This window comes from Cherax quadricarinatus, chromosome 92 (assembly GCF_038502225.1).
Source record: "Cherax quadricarinatus isolate ZL_2023a chromosome 92, ASM3850222v1, whole genome shotgun sequence".
NCBI classification, from domain to species: Eukaryota; Metazoa; Arthropoda; class Malacostraca; order Decapoda; family Parastacidae; genus Cherax; species Cherax quadricarinatus.
Window position 1 is genome coordinate 13,693,284 of NC_091383.1, and position 12,016 is coordinate 13,705,299.

At 41.4% G+C, this 12,016-nt stretch overlaps 1 protein-coding gene across 1 annotated transcript in view; it reads left to right on the plus strand.

The window, feature by feature from the left end:
• The window catches only part of LOC128698402 (uncharacterized), a 151,187-nt gene that overhangs the window by 138,762 nt on the left and 409 nt on the right, over positions 1 to 12,016 (plus strand). Inside the window, exon 5 of the mRNA XM_070104511.1 lies at positions 3,353 to 3,588. Within this exon, the coding sequence (XP_069960612.1) occupies positions 3,353 to 3,580 (228 nt within the window). The 3' untranslated portion in view covers positions 3,581 to 3,588. The remainder of the gene's footprint in view (positions 1 to 3,352; positions 3,589 to 12,016) is intronic.

Genomic DNA, 12,016 nt, shown 5'->3' on the forward strand with positions numbered 1-12,016 from the left:
AAGGCGGGGTAGGGGTCGGCCTAGGAAAAGTTGGAGGGAGGGGGTAAAGGAGGTTTTGTGTGCGAGGGGCTTGGACTTCCAGCAGGCATGCGTGAGCGTGTTTGATAGGAATGAATGGAGACAAATGGTTTTTAATACTTGACGTGCTGTTGGAGTGTGAGCAAAGTAACATTTATGAAGGGGTTCAGGGAAACCGGCAGGCCGGACTTGAGTCCTGGAGATGGGAAGTACAGTGCCTGCACTCTGAAGGAGGGGTGTTAATGTTGCAGTTTAAAAACTGTAGTGTAAAGCACCCTTCTGGCAAGACAGTGATGGAGTGAATGATGGTGAAAGTTTTTCTTTATCGGGCCACCCTGCCTTGGTGGGAATCGGCCAGTGTGATAATAATATATATATATATATATATATATATATATATATATATATATATATATATATATATATATATATATATATATATATATATATATATATATATATATATATATATATAACAAAACCACTCTGAAAGAATAGAGAAATTCCAAGCGCTTTCGTGACTACTCACATTATCAAGGAACTATGAAAGTAAAGCATCCAAGTAAGCTATATAAGGGGTCTGGCCAGCACCTCACTATCAGATCCCACAACGGTTAAACACCTGACGCGCGCCGACCCAACTTGGATAGGTCCTTTGCACAACTCACCCACAAACTATTCTACCCAAGAAAATTTAAAAATTATTTGTCCAGTGTATTATTAAATTCTTCCCAAATTTTATTTACAGAAAACCTACAAATAACTGTTCCTATGTCCACTATTATTCCTCGCATCATGATTGAGTCAAACTGTCTGTTTTCTCATCAATGTTTTTGAGAGCTTTACGAATTTGTAGTCCTGAGTTCATAGATGAGGAAATATCCAAATTTTATGAAATAGGTAATGATTTAAAATACCCAAGAAATGTAATTGATAAATCTTTTAAAGTTGCTAGAAATACTTTTTACAATCCTAAAAGGGACAACCAGCCTTATTCAACTAAAAATATGTTGGTTCTCCCTTACCATGAAAACTTGGTTGATATGCCTTCTCTTCTTAAGACTTTTAATATTAAAGTTGTATTCAAAAATCTTGATACAGTAAAAAAACTTTTGATAAAGAATTCCCCCCAAAATGCTGATGGATGTGTCTATAAGATTCCTTGTAAAATTTGCGGTAAAGTTTATTATGGTCAAACTGGTAAAAATCTCGAACTAAGATTAAAACAACATAAATATAGCATTATAACTGGACAAGATTCCAATGTTCTATTTATTCATGTAAGAGATTTTAACCATCCAATTGATTTTCAAAAAGTTAAGAAAGTAGTATCAAGCAAGTCCATGGTCGACAGGCATATAATTGAATCTTGTTTCATAAAAAGCAGTTTTGACAATAATATGAATATTTCATTTGGTTTATATAAATTAGATCCATTTATAATTAATAAAATTTGGGAAGAATTTAATAATACACTGGACAAATAATTTTTAAATTTTCTTGGGTAGAATAGTTTGTGGGTGAGTTGTGCAAAGGACCTATCCAAGTTGGGTCGGCGCGCGTCAGGTGTTTAACCGTTGTGGGATCTGATAGTGAGGTGCTGGCCAGACCCCTTATATAGCTTCCTTGGATGCTTTACTTTCATAGTTCCTTGATAATGTGAGTAGTCACGAAAGCGCTTGGAATTTCTCTATTCTTTCAGAGTGGTTGTTTTGCATATATATATATATATATATATATATATATATATATATATATATATATATATATATATATATATATATATATATATATATATATATATATATATATGTATATATATGTATGTATGTATATATTTTGCAGGAACACTTAATTCCAATATAAATTCTCTGAAATAGTTTCATTCTAAAATCTATATTTCAAACACATTATCCATCTCCTCAGAGGAGAGCCACGGTCATAATATGCTGTAGAGATTTGTTTTCTAAGTCACAATTGAGTTTCTGGAAAAAACCTCGATGCTCCAGGGTCGCTGGTTTCCCTCTTGAGTCTTTCACATAACTCCTTCAAAACTTAAGTACATAATTGTCCCATGCTCTGAGTGTCTACCATCTTATTGTTATGACCCGTATGTGTTGATCACGATTTCTCAGAAACTGCAAGCACCGCCCCTCTCTGCTGTATTGTATTGTAAGTAGGTGTCGGCCATTTTAGAAGCACAAGTGTAGTACCATACTTTCCACTGTAGCTGAGTGATTCCATCATTGAACTCTTGTCTACCATTGTTCATGGTTACCTGAAGTTCCCATTCTGCTGGGCAATAAGCTGTGGAGAGGATTTAGTTCGTGATATCATTGATGGTTTTGTGTTTGGTAAACTTTCACTTTAACCTACGACAGTGGAGACTGTGGTGTCCAAACTGATAAACAGGTGTTCCTGTGTTTTATGAGAATAAGTGTAAATAGGTGACGAGCTTCGTTAATTCAAATAGCCAGAGGGTCGATATGGAGCCTTCACGCCAGTTGCATCTTTTCGTAAAGCATAGTGGAACAATGTACATATGATTATCTCTGTGTCTGGGTTGTCCCATTGTGACTGCTTGTGAACTCTGGGAGGAGCTGACCTACTTCACAGTCTGCAGAGATATCCTGAGACTGACTACTTTGACGTAGTTAGAGTCGGGAATCACTACACTACATGTAACTTACTTAGAAGATACCTGCTTTTGGAAGGCATTTTTCAGGAGAGAAAAAAAATCAAAAATAAAATGGGAGAAGAATGATTTGAAAATTATGGGGAATTATTTTGGTGTGTAAAATAAAATTCTAGGATAGAGAAAAATTAAAGTGTAAAATGTTGTTTGTAAAAGAAGGACTAGAGTATTTGTAACTATGTTGAATCAGAGTGAATGGAGGAGAATTATATTTGAAATTTGACATGCTATTGGAATTTGAGAATATTGATATATATTAAAGCAGCAGGAGGTTCTGCATGTATAGCTCCCCACTAAATATACTGTTGACCAGTTCAATATTTATATTTTAAGCTCTGTGCCGATGACAAAATACGAAAATACTCATATATCAGTATTTACTAGGTTATCACTTACTTAAAGTAAGCTTCCCTCATGTTTATATTTTCTTGCTTGGTTTCACACTTGAATTTTCGCCGTTGTGAAACCAAGATTTTAATTAAGACAACGAGTTAAAGTAAACAATTAAAAATGTTTTGTAAATTTAAATGATGTTTACAGCAATAACTACAACACAACTAAACGGAATTTATATTATATTTACTAATTTTCTCAATTGCTAATAAAAACAAGGGAAATATAATCATTTATTACTTGCAGAAGTGTCATGACCTGGGTGAAGAAAGGGAGTGTCAAATGGCAGCTGGAGTTATGACCAGTTTATACTCGCAGAAGCTGTGTTCTGATCTGGGCTACGAGGACTGCGCAACCTTCCACCTCAACACTGTAAAAGAAACTCTCCTCGACCTGTCCACACTCAACACAACGAAATTCAAGATAATGACTAAATATTTGTCAACCAAATATAAATTTACATACAAGATTTAATAGACAAAGTACATAATATTATTCTTACACACACACACACACACACACACACACACACACACACACACACACACACACACACACACACACACACACACACACACACACACATTCTTTATATGCTTTCTCTAATTAACAATCTTAAAATCAAATTATATTTAAAAAAATTAATACTGTAAAAAAAATTATTAAAAAAAACAATTTATTATGACAACAGGAAAATGCAACCTCCCGTCCTGTAAGCTTTTTCACCCTGAACTGTGTACCTCTTCAGTACAGGAAAGACTGTGCTATAACTTAAATTGCCAGGCACACCATCTAAAGGGGACAAAAAGATACAAAACATCCAGGCCATGGGAAAACCTGGGTAGCCACAGCCACTCAAGAGGGAGAGGTTTTATAGTGCCAGGAAGGAAAAAAACTGGCAGGAAATGGCAGAAATCGTACACCAAATCCAGTCATTCCTGGAGTGGAACCACAGTCGATGGCCTCCACTCCAAACCAACAGATACAGATATTAGTGCCAGGAAAAAAAGTCCTCCAGATACTATCAATACCACCAGTCCGATGACATTCTTCTTTGCAAATATACAGAGTGTAAAGCCAGCAACGAACTCCAAAGTACCTTTCATCCGTGGACTGTTTGCTGAAGCAAATGCAATGTTCACGGCTTTCACTGAGACCCACATAAAGGATCACTTGGACTACGAAATATTGATCCCAGGTTACAACCTATACAGATGTGACGGAGTGAACAGGCAAAAAGGAAGGGGAGGTTGGCCTGTATATCGCAGTCACTTATTTGTTCAGAACTGCTAAATGCCTCAAATGATGTAGTTAAAGTTTTAGCAGTAAAGATGAGAACCAAAATCTGGTCATTGTAGTAGTTTACAAGCCTCCAGATGCAACGTCCCAGGAACAGCTGTTGAAAATTGACCACTGTCTGGAAAATCTTCCAGCTCCTGACCCCCAACATCTTGCTCCTGGGGGATTTCAACTTAAGGTACCTAAAATGGAGAATATAGCAAATAATATTGTTGCAGTAATAACACCAGGAGGCAGCTCTGATGAAAACTCACACTCACACGAGCTTTTAAATCTCTGCGCAAAAATTCACTTTAAACCAGCAAATAATAGAGCCTACAAGATTGGAGAATACACTGGACCTGATCTTCACTAACAATGATGATCTTATACGAAATGTCACCACATCAAAAACAATATTCTAAGATCAAAATATAATCGAGGTTCTGACATGTATGCGAGGAGCCCCAGACATACAAAATGTGATCAATCAAGAGGGAGCCTTCACCAAATTCAACTTCAATAAGAAGAACACAAAGTGGGGCCAAGTAAACCAAGTCTTAAATTACATAAGCTGGGAAGAAAGCCTAAGCAACACTGACCCCCGACTTATGCCTAGAACAGATTAACTCTGTGGCACTTGATGTATGCTCAAGGCATATTTCTTTAAGAACAAGGAGGAGAAGATGTAAAATAGAAAGAGACAGGCTCTCCCATTACAGGCGAAAGAAAAGAAGAACAGAGCAGCTAAAAGAGGCCAATATATCTGCAGTGCGTAGGGAGACACTGGTCAGAGAAATAGCAAACATCAAACTAAGGCTAAAGGAATCTTACAGGAGTCAGGAACTGCGGGAAGAACTAAAAGCCATAAATGAAATCGAAAGAAACCCAAAGTATTTCCTTTCTCATGCCAAATCAAAGTCTAGAACAACATCCAGTATTGGGCCCCTACTTAAACAAGATGGATCATACAAAGATGACAGCAAAGAAATGATTGAGCTACTCAAGTCCCAATATGACTCAGTTTTTAGCAAACCGTTAACCAGACTGAGAGTCGAAAATCTAAATGATTTTTTTTATGAGAGAGCCAGAGAATGTGGTAAACACAAGCCTATCTGATGTTATCCTGACGCCAAAAATGACTTCGAACTGACAATAAATGACATGCCCATGCACTCTGTCCCAAGGCCGGACTCATGGAACTCCGTGTTCATCAAGTACTGCAAGAAGCCCCTATCACGAGCTTTTACTATCCAATGGAGAGGATGCATGAACACGGGGGTCGTCCCACAGTTATTAAAAACAACAGACATAGCCCCACTTCACTAAGGTGGCAGTAAAACAATAGCAAAGAACTACAGAACGATAGCGCTAACATCCCATGTCATAAAAATCTTTGAATGGGTCCTAAGAAGCAAGATCGCCACCCATCTAGATTCCCATCAATTACACAACCCTGGGCAGCATGGGTTTAGAGCAGGTCGCCCATGTCTGTCCCAACTACTGTATCACTACGACAAGGTCCTAGATGCACTAGAAGGCAATAAGAATGCAGATGCAATATACACAGACTTTGCAAAAGCCTTTGACAAGTGTGACCATGGCGTAATAGAGCACCAAATTCGTTTCAAAGGAGTAACAGGAAAAGTTGGTAGATGGATCTATAATTCCTGACAAATAGAACGCAAAGAGTAGTAGTCAACAGAGTAAAGTCTGAGACAACTACGGTGAAAAGCTCTGTTCCACAAGGCACAGTGCTCACGCCCATCTTGTTCCTCAACCACATATCAGACATAAACAGGGATGTAAGCCACAGTGCCCTGTCTTCCTTTGCGGATTACACCCGAATCTGCATGACAGTATCTTCCATTGCAGACACTGCAAGGCTCCAGGCAGACATCAACCAAATCTTTCAATGGGCTGCAGGAAACAATATGATGTTCAACGATGAGAAATTTCAATTACTCAGACATGGTAAACGAGAGGAAATTAAAACTTCATCAGAGTATACAACAAATTCCGACCTCACAATAGAGCGAAAAATCAACGTCAAACACCTGGGAGTGATCATGTCGGAGGATCTCACCTTCAAGGACCATAACATTGTATCAGTTGCATCTGCTAGAAAAATGACAGGATGGATAATGAGAACCTTCAAAACTAGGGATGCCAAGTCCATGATGACACTCTTCAGGTCACTTGTTCTATCTAGGCCGGAATATAGCTGCACACTAACAGCACCTTTCATGGCAGGTGAAATTGCTGACCTAGAAAATGTACAGAGAACCTTCACGGCGCGCATAACGGAGATAAAACACCTCAATTACTGGGAGCACTTGAAGTTCCTGAACCTGTATTCCCTGGAACGCAGGAGGGAGAGATACATTATTATATACACCTGGAAAATCCTAGAGGGACTAGTACCGAACTGCACACGAAAATCACTCTTTACGAAAGTAAAATACTCGGCAGACGATGCAACATCCCCCCAATGAAAAGTACGGGTGTCACTAGCACGTTAAGAGACAATACAATAAATGTCAGGGGCCCGAGACTGTTCAACTGCCTCCCAGCACACATAAGGGGGATTACCAACAGACCCCTGGCTGTCTTCAAGCAGGCACTGGACAAGCACCTGAAGTCGGTACCTGAGCAGCCAGGCTGTGGTTCGTACATTGGATTGCGTGCAGCCAGCAGTAACAGCCTGGTTGATCAGACCCTGAGCCACCATGAGGCCTGGTCACAGACCGGGCAGCGGGGGCGTTAATCCCCGGAACTTTCTCCAGGTAAACTCCAGAAAAATCAATAAAGTGTATTAAAGTTAAACTAGAAAAAACCTTGAACTAAGAATACAACGAAATAAATATAACAGTGTAACCAGACAAGAATTTAATGATCAGTTTATTTATGTGAGAAATATTTAGTATACAACAGATATTCCTAAGTCTGAGAAAGTTGTTTCTAGCAGATCCAAGAAATATTTACTATACAACAGATATTCCTAAGTCTGAGAAAGTTGTTTCTAGCAGATCCAAGAAATATTTACTATACAACTGATATTCCTAAGTCTGACAAAGTTGTTTCTAGCAGATCCACAGTTGATATAAATATAATTAAATAAGTTTTCATCAAAAATAGTTCAAATTTTAACACTGATATTAGTTCAGAGTTATATCAGTTAGATGTATTAATAATAACTACAACTTGCTAGGAACTTAGCTTCTGCTTGACATTTTACTCGTAAAAATTTGACTTGACACTTGTCCTGTCCACATCTTGTCTACACTCCTACGCTCAGTGGGACAGGTCTTGTGTCAGGTTGTCAAGGTAAGGGAGAACCAACACTCAGTGGGACAGGTCGTGTGTCAGGTTGTCAAGGTAAGGGAGAACCAACACTCAGTGGGACAGGTCGTGTGTCAGGTTGTCAAGGTAAGGGAGAACCAACGCTCAGTAGGACAGGTCGTGTGTCAGGTTTTCAAGGTAAGGGAGAACCAACACTCAGTGGGACAGGACGTGTGTCAGGTTGTCAAGGTAAGGGAGAACCAACACTCATTGGGACAGGTCGTGTGTCAGGTTGTAAAGGTAAGTGAGAACCAACACTCAGTGGGACAGGTCGTGTGTCAGGTTCTCAAGGTAATGGAGAACCAACACTCATTGGGACAGGACGTGTTTCAGGTTGTCAAGGTAAGGGAGAACCAACACTCATTGGGACAGGTCGTGTGTCAGGTTGTAAAGGTAAGTGAGAACCAACTCTCAGTGGGATAGGTCGTGTGTCAGGTTGTCAAGGTAAGAGAGAATCAACACTCAGTGGGACAGGTCGTGTGTCAGGTTGTCAATGTAAGGGAGAACCAACACTCATTGGGACAGGTCGTGTGTCAGGTTGTCAAGGTAAGGGAGAACCAACACTCAGTGGGACAGGTCGTGTGTCAGGTTCTCAAGGTAATGGAGAACCAACACTCATTGGGACAGCTCGTGTGTCAGGTTGTCAAGGTAAGGGAGAACCAACACTCAATGCGACAGGTCGTGTGTCAGGTTGTCAAGGTAAGGGAGAACCAACACTCAGTGGGACAGGTCGTGTGTCAGGTTGTCAAGGTAAGGGAGAACCAACACTCAGTGGGACAGGTCGTGTGTCAGGTTGTCAAGGTAAGGGAGAACCAACACTCAGTGGGACAGGTCGTGTGTCAGGTTGTCATGGTAAGGAAGAACCAACACTCATTGTGACAGGTCGTGTGTCAGGTTGTCAAGGCATAGGGAGAACCAACACTGAGTGGGACAGGTCGGGTGTCAGGTTGTCAAGGTAAGGGAGAACCAACACTCAGTGGGACAGGTCGTGTGTCAGGTTGTCAAGGTAATGGAGAACCAACATTCCGCGGGACAGCTCGTGTGTCAGGTTGTCAAGGTAAGGGAGAACCAACACTCAATGCGACAGGTCGTGTGTCAGGTTGTCAAGGTATGGGAGAACCAACTCTCCGTGGGACAGGACGTGTGTCAGGTTGTCAAGGTAAGGGAGAACCAACATTCCGTGGGACAGGTCATGTGTCAGGTTGTCAATCTAAGAGAGAACCAACACTCAGTGGGACAGGATGTGTGTCAGGTTGTCAAGGTAAGGGAGAACCAACACTCATTGAAACAGGTCGTGTGTCAGGTTGTCAAGGTAAGGAAGAACCAACACTTAGTGGGACAGGTCGTGTGTCAGGTTGTCATGGTAATGGAGAACCAACACTCAGTGGGACAGGTCGTGTGTCAGGATGTCAAGGTAAGGAAGAACCAACACTTAGTGGGACAGGTCGTGTGTCAGGTTGTCATGGTAATGGAGAACCAACACTCAGTGGGACAGGTCGTGTGTCAGGTTGTCAAGGTAAGGAAGAACCAACACTTAGTGGGACAGGTCGTGTGTCAGGTTGTCATGGTAATGGAGAACCAACACTCAGTGGGACAGGTCGTGTGTCAGTTTGCCAAGGTAAAGGAGAACCAACTCTCAGTGGGACAGGTCGTGTGTCAGGTTGTCAAGGTAAGGAAGAACCAGCACTCAGTGTGGCAGGTCGTGTATCAGACCATTGGGACAGGTCGTGTGTCAGGTCATTGGGACAGGTCGTGTGTCAGGTTTTCAAGGTAAGGGAGAACTAACATATTTTTTAGTTTAATAAGGTTTGTTGATTTTTTTTTTTTTTTTTGAATTGTAAAAAGTATTTCTAGCAATTTTAAAGATTTTTCCAATTAAGTGTTTTGGGTATTTTAGATCATTAGCTGTTTCATAAAACTTCAACAATACTTCATGTATGAATTCTTGGCTGTAGATGTGCCAGGCTCTCAAAAAACATTGATGAGAATACAAAAATATTAGAATTCGGTGTAATAATTAGTCTGAGTAGAAAAAAGGTTTGTAGAGGTGAGTTGACCTCATTTGTTGTGAAGAACTTACATACACCAGTGACAGTTAGGTTCAAAACAATGGAGAGAAACACCAGGGTAAACTAGCCTCCACTCCAGTCTCTTTTGTCAGCCTTAGGCAGTTTTTTTTTGACTGTTCATGTACACCTATCTGCTGGTAACAAGTGATTTCATACCTTGTGTTAAGTCTGTGTGTTATTGCCACTGGGTGGGACAGCCTCCAGCCTGTGTGTTATAGCCACTGGGCAGGACAGCCTCCAGTCTGTGTGTTATAGCCACTGTGTTTGACAGCCTCCAGTCTGTGTGTTATAGCCACTGGGCTGGACAGCCTCCAGTCTGTGTGTAATAGCCATTGGTTGGGACAGCCTCCAGTCTGTGTGTTATAGCCACTGGGTGGAACAGTCTCCAGTCTGTGTGTTATAGCCACTGGGTGGGACAGCCTCCAGTCTGTGTGTTATAGCCACTGGGTGGGACAGCCTCCAGTCTGTGTGTTATAGCCACTGGGTGGGACAGCCTCCAGTCTGTGTGTTATAGCCACTGGGTGGGACAGTCTCCAGTCTGTGTTATAGCCACTGGGCTAGACAACCTCCAGTCTGTGTGTTATAGCCACTGGGCTGGACAGCCTCCAGTCTGTGTGTTATAGCCACTGGGTGGGACACCCTCCAGTCTGTGTGTTATAGCCACTGGGCTGGACAGCCTCCAGTCTGTGTGTTATAGCCACTGGGCTGGACAGCCTCCAGTCTGTGTGTTATAGCCACTGGGCTGGACAGCCTCCAGTCTGTGTGTTATAGCCACTGGGTGGGACAGCCTCCAGTCTGTGTGTTATAGCCACTGGGCTGGACAGCTTCCAGTCTGTGTGTTATAGCCACTGGGCAGGACAGCCTCCAGTCTGTGTGTTATAGCCACTGGGCTGGACAGCCTCCAGTCTGTGTGTTATAGCCACTGGGCTGGACAGCCTCCAGTCTGTGTGTTATAGCCACTGGGCTGGACAGCCTCCAGTCTGTGTGTTATAGCCACTGGGCTGGACAGCCTCCAGTCTGTGTGTTATAGCCACTGGGCTGGACAGCCTCCAGTCTGTGTGTTATAGCCACTGGGCTGGACAGTCTCCAGTCTGTGTGTTATAGCCACTGGGCTGGACAGCCTCCAGTCTGTGTGTTATAGCCACTGGGTGGGACAGCCTCCAGTCTGTGTGTTATAGCCACTGGGCTGGACAGCCTCCAGTCTGTGTGTTATAGCCACTGGGTGGGACAGCCTCCAGTCTGTGTGTTATAGCCACTGGGCTGGACAGCCTCCAGTCTGTGTGTTATAGCCACTGGGCTGGACAACCTCCAGTCTGTGTGTTATAGCCACTGGGCTGGACAGCCTCCAGTCTGTGTGTTATAGCCACTGGGCTGGACAGCCTCCAGTCTGTGTGTTATAGCCACTGGGCTGGACAGCCTCCAGTCTGTGTGTTATAGCCACTGGGCTGGACAGCCTCCAGTCTGTGTGTTATAGCCACTGGGCTGGACAGCCTCCTGTCTGTGTGTTATAGCCACTGGGCTGGACAGCCTCCAGTCTGTGTGTTATAACCACTGGGCTGGACAGCCTCCAGTCTGTGTGTTATAGCCACTGGGTGGGACAGCCTCCAGGCTGTGTGTTATAGTCACTGGGCTGGACAGCCTCCGGCTGGCATCATACTACCCTAGGCTGGGTTATTATAGTTTAAATGATACTGTATATTGTACTATTAGGGTAAATTGTAAGAATATTGATAATTTAAGGTGTAAATGTTGTTAATTATGACCCAAGTGACTATGTCTAACTCTTTTTAAATCTATTTTCCTTATAATATTTTACTGATATTTACTGTTAGTTTTCAGAGATGTAGAGTAAGACTTTCTCTGGTAAACATTTTTCTTAACCTCTGATCTACACTAATAATACTATTTATCTTGTATGGTATTAATCTATTATTAAACATGTACTATCTATGTTTAGTTATGTTTATTTTCTGTAGTTTGTCTGTAACAAGTAACTTAACCAAGTTTGTTCCTTATGTTATATTGTTTGTTTACTGTATTTCAGCTAATGTCTTTTTTTTGTGTAATCTTTTGTGTCTTATAAATGAATTATTTTTAATATGCCATTTTTATTGTTGTGATGAATGTGAAGTTTTGTCTTGTTGATTATGTTTCTCTCGTATTTCTTTGTAAGATTTTTTTGGTAGAAATTCTTGTTTGTGTTTTCTGACTAAACCAGAAA